The sequence below is a fragment of the Eleutherodactylus coqui genome, chromosome 5 (genome assembly GCF_035609145.1).
Source record: "Eleutherodactylus coqui strain aEleCoq1 chromosome 5, aEleCoq1.hap1, whole genome shotgun sequence".
Taxonomy (NCBI): domain Eukaryota; kingdom Metazoa; phylum Chordata; class Amphibia; order Anura; family Eleutherodactylidae; genus Eleutherodactylus; species Eleutherodactylus coqui.
In genome coordinates, this window is record NC_089841.1 from 34,174,472 (window position 1) to 34,195,061 (window position 20,590).

At 45.2% G+C, this 20,590-nt stretch overlaps 1 protein-coding gene across 1 annotated transcript; it reads right to left on the reverse strand.

The window, feature by feature from the left end:
* Positions 1–3,674: 3,674 nt before the first annotated feature.
* LOC136629141 (oocyte zinc finger protein XlCOF7.1-like) lies at positions 3,675–20,293 on the reverse strand. The gene is made up of 7 exons (XM_066605290.1): positions 20,261–20,293; positions 10,703–10,850; positions 10,325–10,504; positions 10,119–10,242; positions 9,974–10,038; positions 9,727–9,829; positions 3,675–5,281 (listed from the first exon to the last, which is right to left on the reverse strand). Exons 2-7 carry the CDS (start codon positions 10,778–10,780, stop codon positions 3,771–3,773), a joined length of 2,061 nt encoding a protein of 686 aa, XP_066461387.1. The 5' UTR covers positions 10,781–10,850; positions 20,261–20,293; the 3' UTR covers positions 3,675–3,770.
* Between the last annotated feature and the right edge of the window lie 297 nt (positions 20,294–20,590).

Below are 20,590 nucleotides of genomic sequence, written 5' to 3' on the forward strand. Positions count from 1 at the left end.
GGAGGGAGTAGAGTTGTGTGTGTGATATGTGGAGGATCAGGATGGAGGGAGTAGAGCTGTGTGTGTGATATGTGGAGGATCAGGATGGATGGAGTAGAGCTGTGTGTGTGATGTGTGGGGATCAGGATGGAGGGAGTAGAGCTGTGTGTGTGTGATATGTGGAGGATCAGGATGGATGGAGTAGAGTTGTGTGTTTGTGTGATGTGTGGGGACCAGGATGGATATAGTAGAGCTGTGTGTGTTTTGTGTGGCGTATTAGAATGGATGGAGTACAGCTGTGTGTGATGTGTTGAGTATAAGGGTGGATGGATTAGAGCTGTGTGTGATGTGTTGAATATAAGGGTGGATGGTGTAGAGCTGTGTGTATGATGTGTGGGGACCAGGATGGACGGAGTAGAGCTGTGTGAGATGTGCAGAGGATAAGGGTGGATGGAATAGAGCTGTGTGTGTGATGTATGGGGATCAGGATGGATAAGTAGAGCTCTTTGGGGGATCTGGATGGATAGAGTAGGTTTGTGTGTGTGTAATGTATAGGGATCAGGATTGATGGAGTACAGCTGTGTGTGTGTGGGGATCAGGATGGATGAGTAGGGCTCTTTGGGGGATCAGGATGGATGGAGTACAGCTGGTTGGGTGTCAGGAAGGATGTAGCACAGCTGTGTGTGTGTAATGGTTGAATGTAGTAAAGCTCTATTTATGAAGTGATGAATGTAGTAGAGCTGTGTGTGTTCAGCTTTCTCTCTTCTCATTTCTCTCTCTGAGTTCTGTGTGCGGTGGCTGCAAGAAATGTTTGTGTCTTGTGGTTTTGTTTGATTATGTCGCTAGACTCCTGGTTAGTGTAGCAAGGAGCCATGAAGTGGCCCATTAATTTATAGAATTAACATCTGCTTCTAGTGTTTGTGTATTGGCTGCTGTATGGTGCGATATTGGCTCTAAGAGATAAAAATCATAAATCGACGCAGATTATCTGTGTGGCGGCCACTTACATTGTACGAAAGGCTACACGCTATAGGGTCGGACATGTTAGAAAGATACGGGCAGGTGTGGGGACCGTAGATAGAGCTAGTAGATATTCCAAGATTCTGGCATACCCTCCTGTCCACCTAGAGTGGCCTGGTGTAGCGGTTCTGCTACAAACCTGTTGAAAAGAGTTGACTATTTAATAATATATAAAAAGAAATCTAAAAGAAACAACGACCTTAGGTGGGTTTAATTACCTTTTATTGTTGTTCGTTATAAAATCAAGCATTGCATATATTTCAATTTAATATAAAAAAAAATGAATACTAGAGGAAAAGTATATTTGAATAATATATATAATTGTGATTGCCATATTGTATTTGGGATAACGGTCAAGCCCCCTGCGTGGGATTATTGCTGCATAAATGATATATGTCCCACATTATGCTACGTTAGTGAAAAATCTGTTGAAAATAAAAAACAATCCCTTGATTATGTAGCTAATAAAGTTTAGAAGTCATTTCCTCTTCATTACAGCATTTAAAGGTATGTGTCCAGACATTTGCCTCACCCTATTTATATATAACGCTAACTTATTGTATTGCAGTAACTGCACTCACCTGCAGAATGAAGAATACTTGTTATTTATGTCACAGACTGAACAGTAGCAAAAATAGTAAATACCACAAAATGTTGCCCTTAAATAAACAGAACTAACCATCCCTCAGACGGTCGTGGAGCCAACAATAAAAATAGAGATCAGTTGGAAACAAAGTCTGTTATTTTCATCCCCATCATTTTGTGGCATTATTTGCCTTTTCTCTTGTATGACATGGACTGACTGTTGGGGTGCGCTCACACATGGCGGGTTTGTTGCAGAATGTGCGCCAGGGTTCCACCGCCAAGTACAGTACAATGTAAGGAAATAGGGCTTTATCAAACTGCACTCATTCACAGGAGAAGAGATCTGCAGCGCTCCGTCTACAGCAGAACATCCCAGGATTGTCACAGGAGAAGAGATCTGCAGCGCTCCGTCTACAGCGGAACATCCCAGGATTGTCACAGGAGAAGAGATCTGCAGCGCCCCGTCTACAGCAGAACATCCCAGGATTGTCACAGGAGAAGAGATCTGCAGCGCTCCGTCTACAGCAGAACATCCCAGGATTGTCACAGGAGAAGAGATCTGCAGCGCTCCATCTACAGCAGAGCATCCCAGGATTGTCACAGGAGAAGAGATCTGCAGCGCCCCGTCTACAGCAGAACATCCCAGGATTGTCACAGGAGAGGAGATCTGCAGCGCCCCGTCTACAGCAGAACATCCCAGGATTGTCACAGGAGAGGAGATCTGCAGCGCCCCGTCTACAGCAGAACATCCCAGGATTGTCACAGGAGAAGAGATCTGCAGCGCCCCGTCTACAGCAGAACATCCCAGGATTGTCACAGGAGAAAAGATCTGCAGCGCCCCGTCTACAGCAGAACATCCCAGGATTGTCACAGGAGAGGAGATCTGCAGCGCTCCGTCTACAGCAGAACATCCCAGGATTGTCACAGGAGAAGAGATCTGCAGCGCCCCGTCTACAGCAGAACATCCCAGGATTGTCACAGGAGAAAAGATCTGCAGCGCCCCGTCTACAGCAGAACATCCCAGGATTGTCACAGGAGAAAAGATCTGCAGCGCCCCGTCTACAGCAGAACATCCCAGGATTGTCACAGGAGAGGAGATCTGCAGCGCTCCGTCTACAGCAGAACATCCCAGGATTGTCACAGGAGAGGAGATCTGCAGCGCTCCGTCTACAGCAGAACATCCCAGGATTGTCACAGGAGAAGAGATCTGCAGCGCTCCGTCTACAGCAGAACATCCCAGGATTGTCACAGGAGAAGAGATCTGCAGCGCTCCGTCTACAGCAGAACATCCCAGGATTGTCACAGGAGAAGAGATCTGCAGCGCCCCGTCTACAGCAGAACATCCTAGGATTGTCACAGGAGAGGAGATCTGCAGCGCTCCATCTACAGCAGAACATCCCAGGATTGTCAGAGAAGAAGAGATCTGCAGCGCTCCGTCTACAGCAGAACATCCCAGGATTGTCAGAGAAGAAGAGATCTGCAGCGCTCCGTCTACAGCAGAACATCCCAGGACTGTCAGCGCAGATTCCATGTAGGTGATGGGAGGATTTTGTGATTCAAAACCCATCGCATCACTAATGTGAAACTATGATCTGCGCGCGCGTGAAAGGACCGCGCATATAATGTTCCCAATGAGGAAGTAAAAACAATCACAGAAAATGGCCGTTACTTACTGACTGAGGAGTGCATATAGATGCATCCTCCTCTCACCATGCAGGTAGCTGACTACCAAATGGAGGAGCCAATAACACCTTTGCAGGACACTGATAAAACATCCACTTACTGATGGAAATGCAGGGCAACGCGCCGAATTATCATGGGTTATTAATAGGTTGCTGGTCTGCATGGTGAACTACATATATCAGAATGGTCTGGCACCCTGTATCCACTATGTGTGGGAGTTTACACCAAGGATCCACCCCCCTCATTATCAGGAGGCAGTGTGAGTGGTTGTTTTATCGGTGTCCTGCACAGGTGTTATTGGCTCCTCCATTTGGTAGTCAGCTACCTGCATGGTGAGAGGAGGATGCATCTATATGCTCTCCTCAGTCAGTAAGTAACGGCTATTTTCTGTGATTGTTTTTACTTCCTCATTGGGAACATTAAAATAGCTCCTCTCCTGTGTGAATTCTCAAATGAGTAACAGGTTGCGGTTTATTTACAAAACACTTCCCACATTCTGAGCATTAAAATGGTTTCTCCCCTGTGTGAATTCTCTGATGTACAACAAGATATGCTTTGCTGGTAAAACCCACCCCACATTCTGCACATGAATATGCCTTTTCTCCTGTGTGAGTTCTCTGATGTACAACAAGATATGCTTTGCTAGTAAAACTTTTGTCACATTCCGAACATGAAAATGGCTTCTCTCCTGTGTGAGTTATCTGATGTGTAACAAGTTGATTTTTAACAGTAAAACGTTTTCCACATTCTAAACATAAAAATGGCTTCACTCCTGTGTGAATTCTCTGATGAATAACGAGTCGTTGTTTATTTTTAAAACACTTCCCACATTCTGAACATGAAAATGGCTTCTCTCCTGTGTGATTTCTCTGATGTAGATCAAAATTTGATTTCTGAGTAAAACATTTCCCACATTCTGCACATGAATACGGCTTTTCTCCTGTGTGAGTTCTCTGATGTCCTTCAAGATTGATTTTGCTAGTAAAACATTTGTCACATTCTGAACATGAAAATGGCTGCTCCCCTGTGTGAATTCGCTGATGTTTAGCAAGTTGATCTTTAACAATAAAACGTTTTCCACATTCTAAACATGAAAATGGCTTCACTCCTGTGTGAATTCTCTGATGTCTAACAAGTTTTGCTTTCTGTAAAAAACATTTCTCACATTCTGAACATGAAAATAACTTCTCTCCTGTGTGGATTCTCTGATGTAGAACAAGATTTGCTTTGCTAGTATAAAATTTGCCACATTCTAAACAGGAAAATGGCTTCTCCGCTGTGTGACTTCTCTGATGCGCAACAAGATTAGATTTCCTAGAAAAACATTTGCCACAATCTGAACATGAAAATGGCTGTTCCCCCGTGTGACTTCTCTGATGTACAATAAGATATTCTTTAGTAGTAAAACATCTTCCACAATCTAAACATGAAAATCGTCTCTCTCCTGTGTGAGTTCTCTGATGTACAACAAGACATCCTTTCGTAGTAAAACATCTCCCGCATTCTGAACATGAAAATGGCTTCTCCCCTTTGTGCCTTCTCTGATGTACAAGAAGAATTGCTTCCCTGGTAAAACATTTCTCACATTCCGAACATGAAAATAGCTTCTGCCCTGTGTGACTTATCTGATGTGAAATGAGATTTGATTTGCTAGTAAAACATTTTCCACATTCTGAACATGAAAATGGCTTCTCCCCTGTGTGAATTCTCTGATGTACAAGAAGATATCCTTTTGTAGTAAAACATTTCCCACATTCTGAACATGAATTCGGCTTCTCTCCTGTGTGAGCACTTTGAAGATCTCGTTTTCTGTGACTTTTCTTCTGCTTATCAGTTACTGATGAATCAGAAGATGGGACCTGTATAAGAGGATCAGATGACGGATCTTTGCTGTGAAGGGCTGAGGTGATATCAGGGATAATGGCAGTTTCTTCATCTCTATTTTGTCTACTATCATCATCTGCTTCAAAATCTGCAGCTATCAGTTGTCCTTCTGAGCTCCCAGTACTGTCATCTGCCAAGAATAAAGCTGATTTTACTATTATTGAACATAAATAAAAATGATACTGCTATTCTAGAACATTTCTATATAAATTACGAGTCACATAGCAAAATGCCATTAGACAGTAAAAAGCAATCAGATCACAAGCTAACAGTAGACCTCAGAGTGAGGACCAACAGATCATGTTCGACCACCAGACTGTTCTCTTGCAGTTTTCCCCTTCTATGGTGAAGCCTCCATCTTCATAGATTCATATATCAGTGTACCTGTCACTATGCTTCTAGTACATGCCCAGTGGTGAACTATAAAGGTTCCTTTGAGTCAGTGCTATTAGGTGGTGTCCGTCTCACAAACTCCCTTAGAGCTACATGCACTTTATCACAATCCAGAGTAGAGGGGAGGAGGAAACAAGGATATCGGGCTGTATGGTTACATTGAACATTTATTTGGAGGCTTTTCTGGCCCAAAGAGATATATCTTTAAAAAACAGGAATCTATCCAATAAGGTTCACCTTGATTTGGGGGATGGGCTCTATGCTTTAACCCCTTCATGACGCGCCCCTTTTTTTCCCCCCATTTTCGTTTTTTCCTCCCCTCCCCCTTAAAAAAATCATAACCCCTTTATTTATCCATGGACTTCACTGTATGAGGGCTTGTTTTTTGCGGGACGAGTTGTATTTTTCAATGGTGCTATTTAATGTACCATATAATGTACTGAAAAACTTTTAAGTGGAGTAAAATGAAAAATAAACAACATTCCGCCATGTTTCAGTGCGTTTTGTTTCTATGGCGCACAAACTGCAACACAAACGACATGATAATTTTATTCTATGGGTCGGTACAATTACTACGATACCAAACTTGTTTAGGTTTTTTTTACCATACTACTCTTTTTTTTTTCAAAGACATTTATTTTTTTTTTCAATTATTTTCTACGGTCATTTTGTGCGCACAATAACTTTTTTGTTTTTCAGTCAACATAGTTTTGCAAGGGCTCATTTTTTACAGGATGTCCTGTAGTTTCCGATAATACTAATTCGGAATACATATGACTTTTTGATCGCTTTTTATTGCCTTTTTTCTGGGAGACAGAGTGACTGAAAAAGTGCATTTCTGGCGTTCTTTATTATTTTTTTCGGACGACGTGCCCCATACGGGGTAAATAATGTGCTACTTTGATAGATCGGACTTTTACGGACGTGGCGATACCAAATATGAATTTTTATTTTATTATTTAGACTTTTTAATTATAGATATGGCAAAAGGGGGGGTGATTTAAACTTTAATTACATTATCTTTTTTTTTACATTTAAAAAAACATTATTGCTCTTTTTTCACTTTACTTTTAAGCCCCCCTGGGGGACTACAATATAGTGATACTTTGATCGCTCCTGCAGTATGATGTAATGCTATACTGCATTTTGATAGGCAGTCTCTCAAGGCAGCCCGCGCGGGAGCGGTGAGTAGCGGCAGTCAGCAGGAGGGAGCAGGGGGGAGAGAGGGAGAGAGAGAGATCTCCCCTCCGTTCCGCCCCGCAGCTCCCTGCCCGCTGCCAGCACCCGAACCTTCCGTTTTGAGCGGGGAGATACTCACTAAAGTCAATGCTCGCTCGAGCAATTGCCTTTAGAGAGTATACTCGCTAATCTCTATCCAGGACGTAAATGTACGTCCTGGAGTGGGAAGGGGTTAATTAAAACATGAGATAAAAACTCTACATTTTCATGCGTGTTGTATAAAGAGTTGTGCAGTCTAATTCAGATATTAAATGTGATGTAGATTCAAAATGCCAGCTCACCGCGCGGATACTGAGATATTAAATGTGTTTGAATGCTGAGACATGTTTCTATTTGGCCTCGTTAACGTCAATTACAACTATTGCATCTGCAGCTGCATCCCCTACTCTACTCATGAAGAAGGGAGACTCCCTCTCATGGCACAGAAGGGCAATCTTACTCTCGCACAAAACTTTTGTGAAGTGGGAGGGAAACACCTTTTGCCCACTCCTTGGGCTGTTCTCAGGATCACTGCAGTCACTATGACCTCGTTTTTATGCCTATTCAGGGTCAGCCCCCTAATGCAGCAGCCATTATAGTAAGACCAAAATTGCCCTCACCCCCAGTGTACACCACATGGCATACAGCAGATTCCAGCTAATGGCATTATGTGGCCCCTTCTACTCTAAGTATAAAATGGGTAATCTAACCACATCATGCTCGCAGTTACAAGGTCGACCAGTGCCGTCCTACCATTTATCTACAGTGGTGGTGCAACAGCAGATAAGGAATTGATCAAATCACTATTCAGATCATCAATGAAGCTCGGACCCCCTTCACTAGTCAGAGAAACGTCGTCGCTCAATAACTTCTTTGAGGAAGTGTTCGAGCATCAAAACCGCTTGGCTCTTCTTTAAGAAGGGTCTCCAGCTTGCATCTTACTGGCACAGTGCAGACCATCGGAGCAGATCTGTAGGAGAACTACTTGATCTTCACCTGCTAAATTTAGCTTCTTTTGGTCATCATTCCCCCCCACATACAGTTATAATATTTCTGGTATTTCAATTGGTTCCTACCATATATAACGTGTCCAACAAAAAAACAAGCCCTCATGTGGGACGTTTCTAAGATGATATTAATCTTTCCTGGTTGCAGTGAGATTTTTTGATACGATAATGATGATCCAGCATCCAGCTTTCTTCCTTCCAGTCCCTGGAGAGAAGCATCCCTGACACTCATAGCACCAACCTTCCATCCTCCAAGGAATCTACTGTTATCCGGGTCTATGTCTCCACAATCTGGAGTCTGGGAGTCTAATAAGAAGTAATGGTCCTCTACACTCAACAGAAACCATGCTTACAAAAGTATCAAACAACCTCCTAATAGTCATATTGAGGGGCGACTACTCCCTACTGATCCTCCTTGACCTCTCCCCAGCATTTGACACCGTTGACCACAAACTCTTCTTCAACATGTTTCGCTCCATCAGCCTAACGGAAAATGCTCTTTTCATGCTTCACCTCCTATCTATCAGACCACTCCTTCAGTGTATGCTTTGCTGGCTCTATCTTCCCTCCCCTTCCCCTTGCTGTTGGGGTTCCCCAGGGCGTGGTCCTTGGCCCCTCCCCTTCCCCTTGCTGTTGTGTTCCCGCAGGGCTCAGTCCTTGGCCCCCTTCTCTTCTCCATCTACACAGCCCCTATTGGACAAACCATAAGGATATTTGGCTATCAGTACTATCTCTATGCTGATGACACGTAGTTACATACCTCCTCCCATGTCATCACAGAACCGGTCCTCCAGAATGCCACCGACTGTCTGTCCGCTGGCTCTAATATTATGTCCTCTCTCTACCTAAAACTGAACCTCTCAACACCTGACCTGCGGGTGTTTCTGCCCTCTACTAACCGACCTCATCCTGACATCTCCATCTCAGTGCGTGGCACCACCATAACACCCGGACAGCACGCCCGCTGTCTTGGGGTTATATTCGACTCTGATCTCTCCTTTACCCCCTACATCTAATGTCTCGCCCCAATAGGTCAGGTGCACCTCAAGAACATTGCAAGAATCTGTCCCTTTGTCACTGTGGACACGCTAAAAACACTCACTGGTTTTCCTCATCCACTCTAGGCTCAATTATTGTAACACACTGCTGATCAGCCTCCCTCACGCCAGACTCTACCCCCTCCAATCCATCCTGAATGTGGCAGCCAGGCTCATCTTGCTTTCCAGCCACTACTCGGACGCAGTCACACCGATTCAGCCAATATACGGCTTAAGTCGGACCATTGTTATGTGTGTATAGCACCCCTTACTCTCCAACTCACCATATCTTACACATCTCCAGCCCCTAGACCTTCTGAATCACCCCATTATTTGTAGTATGTAAGCTCGTTGGAGCAGGACCCTCACCCCTACTGTCTCCATCAACTGATTACTAGATGTAATCATGGTTTTTGCATCTTTGGATCTGTTCTCCCCTCTTCTGTAAGTGCTGTGGAATATGTTGGCGCTATATAAATATAGATTATTATTATTATTATTATTATAATGGTTCATTAGTTCTAAAATTCAGAAGATACTCTTCTCTCAAAAGTACTGGCAGCAAACGGCCTCGTTCACATATATATATTATATATCCGGACTACAGATAGATTTTACACTCAGATTTTCTACTCGAAAAATTTTATCCTTCCTAATAACGGATACAATACATAAGATAATCGCGTCATTATTATGAAGTGATGCCCATAATTAAACCCATATTATAGATGCCCATCATGTGTTATCAGCTATAACGGTATCACATGTCATCCACATTTAGTTTGTACTTTGACTGAATGGGGGAACATCCAGTGGAAACTGACAGATTACAGAGCTTATAAACCTACATAACTATCTGCAGCCGCTGACCGAGAAGAATCTGTGACTCTTCTCTGCTGTATTTAGTGGTTACTACTCACCTGAGCGGTTACTTGTAGGAATCTCCTCTTTACCCCGCTGATCGCCCCTCACATTTGTGTTTGTAGTTTTAATATTGATCAGATCTTCATCCTGATACAAAAGCTGTGAGACAAATATTATAAAAGTCAGCAGATGGTTGGGGAAGTCATGTGAAATGATCATTAATCATGATGTAGAAGACATCTAATAAGACTGAAGACAAGAGCTTCACAGCCTTCTACAGATAGGAGGGACATCTCCATCTACCTGATGGTCCTGTGGAAGAAGAGGACGGGGACATCTCTCTGGTGGGCTTCTCTTACTGGATGGAACTGGAGGAAACACAGAGACACTGAAGTCATTCTTTACATACAGACAATAAAGTCCCCGTGTATTTAGTCCTGTCTATTACCTGGTGATGTGAGCATCTGGCAGGTCTCCATCATGGCATCCTTGTACAGATCCTTGTGACCTTCTAAATACTCCCACTCCTCCATGGAGAAATAGACAGCGACATCCTGACACCTTATAGGAACCTGACAACACAATATACAGTCATTACCCAGAAGCCTCCAGTGCTGTTACTGTATAATGTCCCAGTATTCCCTGCAGCATCACCTCTCCAGTCAGCAGCTCAATCATCTTGTTGGTGAGTTCTAGAATCTTCTGTAAATTGATGTCCTCATGTATCAGGGGGTGAGGTGGGGGCCCCGTGACTGGGCTCAGGGATCTTCCCCATCCATTACACAGTGGGGTCCGACTGCCATCACTAGAGGTCTTCTTTACTACTGTGTAATCCTGTGTATGGGGAGACAGTAATAAATATCACTACAGACATTTCCAGAATCCATCACCTCTCCAGTGATATCATCTGGTAATACCATAAATAAGAATGATGTAATGTGACATCATCAGAATCTCCCCTCTCTCCAGTGATATCATCTGTTATTTCCATAGATAAGAATGATGTAATGTGACATCATCAGAATCTCTCACCTCTCCAGTAAGCTGGAAGATTATCTCTAGGCTGAGATTTAATACCCTCTCCACCATCTTGTTTGTGTCCTTCTCCATCCTAGACGGATTAATCAGGGAAATTCTCTTATGCAGTGAAGAACAACAGAGGATCCTATACTGCGGGGACCTGAGTGGACAGAAAAATGATCCAATATAAAAACCACAGAAATCCAAAGTACAAAATACATTTACTGGAGAGAATAAGTGGAAACATTGCATAGTAACATACATAGTAACATAGTATGTAAGGCCAAAGGAAGACAATGGCCATCTAGTCCAGCCTGTTTGGCAGAAGCCAATTAGCCCTTTGGGGGGAAAAATTCCTACAACACTCCCTAATGGAAATTAGACTAATCCCTGGATCAAGCTCTAATAGTTCCTTACTGCCTGTATAGCCCGATTAACAATTAACCTAAGATTTATATACTGTAATATCCTACTCTTACAATAAAGAACCCTTTTCTGTCTTGGCGATAAAATCTGCTTTCTTCTAGACGTAGCGGATGCCCTCTTGTTACCGTCACAGTCCTGGGTATAAACAGATCATGGGAGAGATCCTTGTATCGTCCCCTCATGTACTTATACATAGTTATTTGATCACCTATTAGCCGCTTTTTTCATCCAGGGTAAATAATCCCAATTTTGATAGCCTCTCTGGGTATTCCAGTCCCTTCATTCCATGTATTAGTTTAGTTGCCCTTCTTTGAACCCCCTCCAGCACTGTAACATCTTTCCTGAGCACTGGTGACCAGAACTGTGCGCAGCATTCCATGTGAGGCCTGACAAGTGCCTTCTATAGTGGGAGGATAATGTTCTCGTACTTTGCCCCTATACCTCTTTTAATGCACCCCAATACTTTATTAGCTTTTGCAGCAGCTGACTGGCATTGGTTACTCCAGTTTAATTTACAATCCACTAGTACTCCCAGGTCTTTTTCCATCTCACGTTTCCCCAGCAGTACTCCATTTAGTGTATATTGGTGACATTTGTTTCTCCTGCCCATGTGCATAACCTTACATTTATCAATATTGAACTTCATTTGCCATTTTTCTGCCCATTCCCCAGCTTATCTAGGTGTGTTTGTAGCCATACATTGTCCTCCATTGCATTGATTATATTGTATAATTTTGTGTCATCTGCAAATATTGATATTTTACTGTGCACTCAGGTCATTGATAAATATATTGAACAGAATGGGGCCTAATACTGAACCCTGTGGCACCGGACTAGCAACGGTGGCCCAATCAGAGTATGAACCATTTATTACCACCCTCTGCTTTCTATCTCTGAGCCAATTCTTTACCCAGATACACACGTTTTCACCCAATCTGAGCTGTCTCATTTTATATATCAGCCTATTATGTGCCACGGTGTCAAATGCTTTAGAGAGGTCCAGATATACAAGATCAATAGACTCTCCCAGGTTCAGCCTAGAGCTTACTTCATTGTAGAAGCTGATCAGATTGGTCTGACATGATCGACCCTTCATGAACCCATACTGGTGAGGAGTTTTTCAGTTGTTCTCCTTGAGGTATTCTACGATGGCGTCACTCAGAAACTCCTTGAATATTTTTCCAGTTACTGAAGTGAGACTTACCGGCCTGTAGTTACCAGGCTCACTTTTGGACCCCTTTTTGTAAATTGGAACCGCATTGGCAATGGGCCAATCCAATGGTACAACCCCGGTCTTGATAGTATCCACAAATATTGGATATAGCGGCCTAGCTATGACATCACTTAGTTCCCTTAGTATCCTTGGGTGTATTCCATCTGGGCCTGGCGATTTATCGATTTTAATCTTCTTTAACTGGTTCCGCACCTCCTCCTGCATTAGATATGAGATATTTTGTGGGGGATTCATTTTATTCCCCTGCATTTCATATGACATTTCCATTTCGTTTGAGAGTAGACTTGAAAAGAAACTATTTAATAGGTTTGCCTTCCCTCCATCATCTTCAATGATTTCTCCTGCATTATTTGTTAAAGAGCCAGTGCTCTCAGTACAAATCCTTTTGCTGTTAATATAGTTGAAAAATAGTTTTGGGTTGTTTTTGCTCTCTTTGGCGATTAGTCTTTCTGCCTCCTCCTTACCAATTTTGATCTTATCCTTGCATGTTTTGTTTTTTTTTTCCTCTATATGAATTTAGCGCTTCTTTTTGCTTTAGTAGTTTGAACGCTTTCTTTTTTTCGTTTATTGCCCCTTTTACCGTCTTGTTGAGCCACATTGGTTTCCTTTTAGTTGAGATTCTTTTATTTTTAAAGGGAATGAACTGCTCACATGTGGTGATTAGGATCCTTTTAAACTTTTCCCATTTCTCCTCTGTACTGATATTTTTGAGGATGTTGTCCCAATTAATGTTACCGATAGTAGTTCTAAGCTGATCAAATTTTGCTTTAGTAAAGTTTAGTTTATTTATCACTCCCTGATAAGGCTTCTTATTGAATGACAGCTAGAAGTTGATTATATTGTGGTCACTGTTCCCCAAGTGCCCCTCAACCTGTACCCCCTTTATTCGTCCGGTTTGTTAGTTAGTACTAAGTCCAGAATGGCCCTCCCTCTAGTTGGCTCCAGCACAAGTTGGAAAAGGTAGTTATCTTTAATTGTTCTCACGAACTGATCACCCTTGTGAGATTTGCAGGTTTTGTTCTCCCATGTTACATCTGGATAATTAAAGTCCCCCATGATAATTACTTAATTGCGGTTTGACACTTCTATCTGCCTTAGTAGTAAGGTTTCAGTTTCTTCTGTTGCTTTTGGTGGCCAATAGAAAACCCCTATCAGGATTTTGTTATTTTTTCTCCCTGTATTTCTACCCACAGAGATTCCATGTGTTCATCTCCTACTCCTAAATCTTCTCATAGCCTTGGCAATAAGTACGATTTAATGTACAGACATACCCCTCCCCCTTTCTAGTTTCCACGGTCTCTTCTGAAGAGGTTGTAACCCTGTAAATTCACCGCCCAATCGCACTTTTCATCAAGCCATGCTTCAGTTATTCCGACTATATCATAGTTTTCATCGCCCATTCTCGTTTCAAGCTCACCCACATTGCCGATCAGACTTCTTGCATTCGTGGTCATACAATTTATACAATTTTTTTTGTTCTTTAAATTCGTTTTGTTGATAATGGTACTATTGGCTGATCTATCAATTCTAACTGTACTAACCCCACCCCCTGCCCGACCCCCATTCCCATTACTTGGTCCCAGGTCGCTAGCTATACTGACTACCCCCCCTTTTTATCTTTTTGCCCTCCCCCCAGTCCCTAGTTTAAACACTCCTCCAATCTTCTCCCACAGCACAGCTACACCCTCCCCATTAAGATGCAGCCCGTCCCTATGGTTGAGCCTGTAGCCGACAACAAAATCAGCCCAGTTCTCCAGGAACCCAAAACCCTCCTTCTTACACCAACTCAGGAGCCACTTGTTTACCTCCCTAAGATCCTGCTGCCTTTCTAGTATGGCTTTAGGTGCAGGTAGTATTTCCGAGAAAACTACCCTGGAGGTCTTCGCCCTAAGCTTGGACCCTAAGTCCCGAAATCACTTTTGAGGGCCCTCCATTGACCTCTAATTTGTTCATTGGTGCCAACGTGCACCATGACCGCTGGATCCTCACCAGCCCCTCCCAGTATCTGTCAATCCGATCCGCGATGTGTCGAACTCGAGCGCCAGGGAGACAACACACCGTTCGACGATCCCGGTCTTTATGGCAGATTGCCCTATCTGTCCCCCTTACAATTGAGTCCCCCACCACTAGCACCTGTCTAGCCTGCCCTGCGCTCCCCGTCCCCGTCTCACTGGAGCAGTCATCTCCCTGGCATTCAGAGGGCATGTCGTGCTGCAGCAGTACTGGCTCTGTAATGGCATCCTCCTCATCTGCCAACGTTGCAGACTTGTTTGGTTGTGCCAGTTCAGGACTAGCCTTCCTGGTTCTCTTCCCTCTACCCCTCCTTCTTTCTGTCACCCAGCTTCTTGCCTGCTCCCCCTCCTCTTCAGTATATACCATCCTCCCCCGCCTCTACACCAGCGAGTGTCTGCTCAGTGAGAACCAAACACCTTTCAATGATGTCAATGGCTCTCAGTGTTGCCAGTTACCCATTTAGATCCAAGATTTTGGCTTCTAAATGTTCGACGTGCACGCATCTTGCGCTACAGTATGAACCCTCGATCGGCTGATCAAGGACCGCATACATTGCACAAGTAGCACACTGGACGGCATTGCCAGGCATGGAGCTCATCCTAATGGGGATCTACAATTTACTTGTGGAAGTAGTGAAGATAGACTTGCTCACACTCCGCTCACACGCTGCCGCCTCTGCGCAACCACTCACACGCTGCCGCCTCTGCGCAACCACTCACACGCTGCCGCCTCTGCGCAACCACTCACACGCTGCCGCCTCTGCGCAACCACTCACACGCTGCCGCCTCTGCGCAACCGCTCACACGCTGCCACCTCTGCGCAACCGCTCACACGCTGCCACCTTTGCGCAACCGCTCACACGCTGCCACCTCTGCGCAACCGCTCACACACTTTTTTTTATAATCTCTCGCACTTTCACTCAAGCACCCAATCCTGATGTACTTACACCTTGCACACATGTAGTTTTACCTTTTGGTTCTCCTCGGTGACGTACACTGTTAGTATTGAGAACTACACTGTATCTAGGATTAATCTAAGCAGAAGGAAACAATTATGATTACCATTTTTTTCCCTCCTCCTCCCATGCTTGCTGCAAAGCCAAGACGTTTTTGGGGGGGTATTTCGTGACTTCAGCGGCAGGGACGGGGTGTAAGAAGTGGCGCTCTGTGAGGCTCCGTAATCTTGCTGAGGTGCGGCGGTCTCACAGAGAAGGCGCTCAACAAGCTGCTCCTGGGACTGCAGGAAGGCGAGCGTTCCCGGGGCGTCTTGTAAATTACGTATTACAGGTAGCGGTCTGAAGAACGCCGGGCGCACACGGCCGGTCATACGCAGGACACCTTTGTTTGTTTATATTTCCTGCGCCGTCGCTTAGCGATGACAGATACTCGTAGTCCGTACGTAATGTAGTTTCTGTGAGTGGATTACGCAATTCCGACCCGCTATTATGAGGGAGCTGTGTAATCCGTAGCATCTGATTGATCTGCGTATTACCACGGATCAAATGCTTGCAGAACTGGCGATTCCGATCCGCTCGTCTGAGACCGGCCTGATGTCGGTCACTATCTTTTTATACCATTGGATAACGGTGATCACATGACCGGGAATCGCTCAACGACGCCTCTGGTCACTGCTACGGGCCCTCGGCTACCTTTGACTTTAAATTCCCTGAGCCCTCCCCGGCTTCTGCGCATGCGTCTGGCGTTTTCACGATCAAGGTAAAATGCGGAGACCTCCAGTAAAAAGTTTCATCTCCCCCCACCGATCTGAGACCGGCCGGATGTCAGTCACTAACTTTTTATAACAGTGATCACATGACTGGGGGCCGCTGAAACAACGCCTCTGGTCACTGCTACAGGCTCTTGGGTACCTTTGGTAGTCGGGAGCAAGGAGATTTAAAATTTCTTGAGCTCTCCCCGACTTCTGCGCATGTGTACGGCATTTTGAGAGCGGGTAAAAATGCGCAGGGAAGGTCTGTGGAAGACGATCGAATCGGGGGACAAATGCGGAAACCTCCAATAAGAAGTTTCATTTCCCCCAAATGAATCGCAAAACGCCCGCTGATAAGCGCAATAATGGCCGCCGGTGTAACCTTTACACAGAGACCCCCAGGCAGCCTGAGACCCTTCAACTCCCCCAGCAGTCAGTCCTAAAGGGGTTAATATTTCCCTCTCCCGGCAGTTCTGAAAGGGTTAATACCCCCCTCCGTCACTAATCTGGCATGAAAAGACACACAGACCTCCACTTCTGGGTGAAGTAACAGACCTCACCGGTGTGTTTACGGGCCCTGTGATGATGTCACCTTCATCTGATCAGTTACTTGAATGACAGGAGTCATGGATCACATGACCAGGGGCTGATCAGTGTTTGTAGGACTCAATCATACTAAAACCATGTGTGATGTCTGGAGATCAGGATGAATGGAGTAGAGCTGTGTGTGTGATGTGTGGGGGATCAGGATGGATGGAGTAGAGCTGTGTGTGTGTGTGATGTGTGGGGGATCAGGATGGATGGAGTAGAGCTGTCTGTGTGTGTGATGTGTGGGGATCAGGATGGATGGAGTAGAGCTGTGTGTGTGATGTGTGGGGGATCAGGATGGATGGAGTAGAGCTGTGTGTGTGATGTGTGGGGGATCAGGATGGATGGAGTAGAGCTGTGTGTGTGATGTGTGGGGGATCAGGATGGATGGAGTAGAGCTGTGTGTGTGATGTGTGGGGGATCAGGATGGATGGAGTAGAGCTGTGTGTGTGATGTGTGGGGGATCAGGATGGATGGAGTAGAGCTGTGTGTGTGATGTGTGGGGGATCAGGATGGATGGAGTAGAGCTGTGTGTGTGATGTGTGGGGGATCAGGATGGATGGAGTAGAGCTGTGTGTGTGATGTGTGGGGATCAGGATGGATGGAGTAGAGCTGTGTGTGTGATGTGTGGGGATCAGGATGGATGGAGTAGAGCTGTGTGTGTGATGTGTGGGGATCAGGATGGATGGAGTAGAGCTGTGTGTGTGATGTGTGGGGATCAGGATGGATGGAGTAGAGCTGTGTGTGTGATGTGTGGGGATCAGGATGGATGGAGTAGAGCTGTGTGTGTGATGTGTGGGGATCAGGATGGATAAGTAAAGCTGTATGTGTGATTTGTGGGGATCAGGATGGATGGAGTAGAGCTGTGTGTGTGTTGTCGGGGGGGATTAGGGTGGATGGAGCAGAGCTGTATGTGTGATGTGTGGGGATCAGGATGGATGGAGTAGAGCTGTGTGTGATGTGTGAGGATCAGGATAAATGAGTAGAGCTGTATATGTGATGTGTGGGGATCAGGATGGATGGAGTAGAGCTGTGTGTGTGATGTGTGGGGGATCAGGATGGATGGAGTAGAGCTGTGTGTGTGATGTGTGGGGGATCAGGATGGATGGAGTAGAGCTGTGTGTGTGATGTGTGGGGGATCAGGATGGATGGAGTAGAGCTGTGTGTGTGATGTGTGGGGGATCAGGATGGATGGAGTAGAGCTGTGTGTGTGATGTGTGGGGGATCAGGATGGATGGAGTAGAGCTGTGTGTGTGATGTGTGGGGGATCAGGATGGATGGAGTAGAGCTGTGTGTGTGATGTGTGGGGGATCAGGATGGATGGAGTAGAGCTGTGTGTGTGATGTGTGGGGGATCAGGATGGATGGAGTAGAGCTGTGTGTGTGATGTGTGGGGGATCAGGATGGATGGAGTAGAGCTGTGTGTGTGATGTGTGGGGGATCAGGATGGATGGAGTAGAGCTGTGTGTGTGATGTGTGGGGGATCAGGATGGATGGAGTAGAGCTGTGTGTGTGATGTGTGGGGGATCAGGATGGATGGAGTAGAGCTGTGTGTGTGATGTGTGGGGATCAGGATGGATGGAGTAGAGCTGTGTGTGTGATGTGTGGGGATCAGGATGGATGGAGTAGAGCTGTGTGTGTGATGTGTGGGGATCAGGATGGATGGAGTAGAGCTGTGTGTGTGATGTGTGGGGATCAGGATGGATGGAGTAGAGCTGTGTGTGTGATGTGTGGGGATCAGGATGGATGGAGTAGAGCTGTGTGTGTGATGTGTGGGGATCAGGATGGATAAGTAAAGCTGTATGTGTGATTTGTGGGGATCAGGATGGATGGAGTAGAGCTGTGTGTGTGTTGTCGGGGGGGATCAGGGTGGATGGAGCAGAGCTGTATGTGTGATGTGTGGGGATCAGGATGGATGGAGTAGAGCTGTGTGTGATGTGTGAGGATCAGGATAAATGAGTAGAGCTGTATATGTGATGTGTGGGGATCAGGATGGATGGAGTAGAGCTGTATATGTGATGTGTGGGGATCAGGATGGATGGAGTAAAGCTGTGTATGTGATGTGTGCGCGATCGGGATTGATTGAGTCAAATGACTGTGTCACTGTCACGGCCAATGGGAAGGCTGTAGGAAGAACTCATGGAGAGGAGGAGAGGGGAGGGCTTTTACCCAGCTCAGCTGGCAGCCAATTATTTGCTGCAGCTTCACAAGGGGACGGGAGGCTTCGTTATTAACTGCAGCGGACACGGGCGCGAATGTGCTAGGTGCCTGGGATGAAGGGTTATGGTTCGGGTTACGTCACAGAAGGGGAAATATAAAAACAATTACAGAAAATGGCCATATACTCACTCACTCAAGAGGGCAGATAGCTGCATCTTCTCAACATGCAGGTAGCAGACTACCAAATGTGGGAGCTAATTACACCTGTGAGGGACATTGATAAAACAGCTACTCACACTGCCTCTTAATATAGAGGGGGGTAGCTGCTTGGCATATACTCCCACACAGAGTGGATACAAAGTGGCAGACCTTCTGATACATGTAGTGCACCATGCAGACCAGCAAGCTATTAATGACGCTATAATAGTTCCGCTGGTTGCCCTGCACCTCAAAAAGTGATACACGTTGGTACTGCCACCCCAGTCTACCTGCATGTTGAGGGGATGCAGCTATCTGCCCTACTTAGTTAGTAAGTATATGGTTATGGTTCTGGTTAGGGTTAGTTTAATTGTTAGCCTTTGATTATTAGGTGTAAATGCTTCCATGCCCCTAACCCTCCATCCCAACTTAAACTCCATCGCCCTCTGAGCTGTGCTGTGTCGGCAACAAATCGGAAGGTAGGGGTGTGACAGGGGCGTTCCTCAATCTAAGCCCTGTCAAGCCCCTAGCTTACGGTGGTGTCAACGTACACCAGTGCTCTGTGGTTTTTGCATCTTTGCTTTTGTATTTGTTCTCTCCTGTTTTGTAAAACAGTGTTGAATATGTAAATATGTGTATGTATGTGTGTATTATATATAAAAACTATTATTATTTTAGCAGATACTCTTTTCTGAATAGCACTGACAGCAAATGATGAAGGAATCTGCTTCGTTTACAAAGATATATTTTACATTCATATTTTCTATTTGAAAACTTTTACCCTTCTAAATAACGGATAATCATATTACGATGTGGTGCCCGTAATTACACCCATAATATAGATGCCCATGGTGTGTTATTATCTATAACAGTATCACATGTCATCCACATTTAGTTTGTACTTGGCACAGATAATGATGGAAGGAGGATGGCTGATCATAGATGGAGCCATAGGAGACCACCGGGTCCCAGACCCTCCTGCCGGGGGGGTTGGTGTCTCCTGCAGTGGGGTATGTCCCTGTGTAATAGGATTGTCCCTCTCTATAAGCCCCCGACTCACAAACTAAAGTACATATTAATGGGCTACTAGAAGTCTTAGGTCTAAACTTTGCCAGTGTTGAAGTGGATAACCCTCCTCTCCCCCAGCTGTCAGTCCTGAATGGGTTAATATTTTTCTCTCCTCGCAGTTTTGAAGGGGTTAATACATATCTCCCTCTTTGATCTGGAATAAAAAGACACACATACCTCGACTTCTGTGTGTAGTGACAGACAACACCCCTGTGTTAAAGGGGTTGTCCCGAGGCAGCAAGTGGGTCTGTACACTTCTGCATGGCCATAATAATGCACTTTGTAATGTACATTGTGCATTAATTATGAGCCATGCAGAAGTTATAAAAAGTTTTATACTTACCTGTTCCGTTGCTGGCGTCCTCGTCTCCATGGTGCCGACTAATTTTCGCCCTCCGATGGCCAAATTAGCCGCGCTTGCGCAGTCCGGGTCTTCTGCAGTCTTCTATGGGGCTCCGTGTAGCTCCGCCCCGTCACGTGCCGATTCCAGCCAATCAGGAGGCTGGA

Bases quoted from the DNA above. Each gene is read 5' to 3' on its own strand.
- LOC136629141 (XM_066605290.1), bottom strand. From the start codon at position 10,780: ATGGAGAAGGACACAAACAAGATGGTGGAGAGGGTATTAAATCTCAGC. The intron at 10,039-10,118 runs GTAATAGACAGG...TGTTTCCTCCAG, and splicing joins CCAGATGCTCACATCACCAG to TTCCATCCAGTAAGAGAAGC. The intron at 5,282-9,726 runs GTGAGTAGTAAC...TATTCTTGGCAG, and splicing joins TCCTACAAGTAACCGCTCAG to ATGACAGTACTGGGAGCTCA.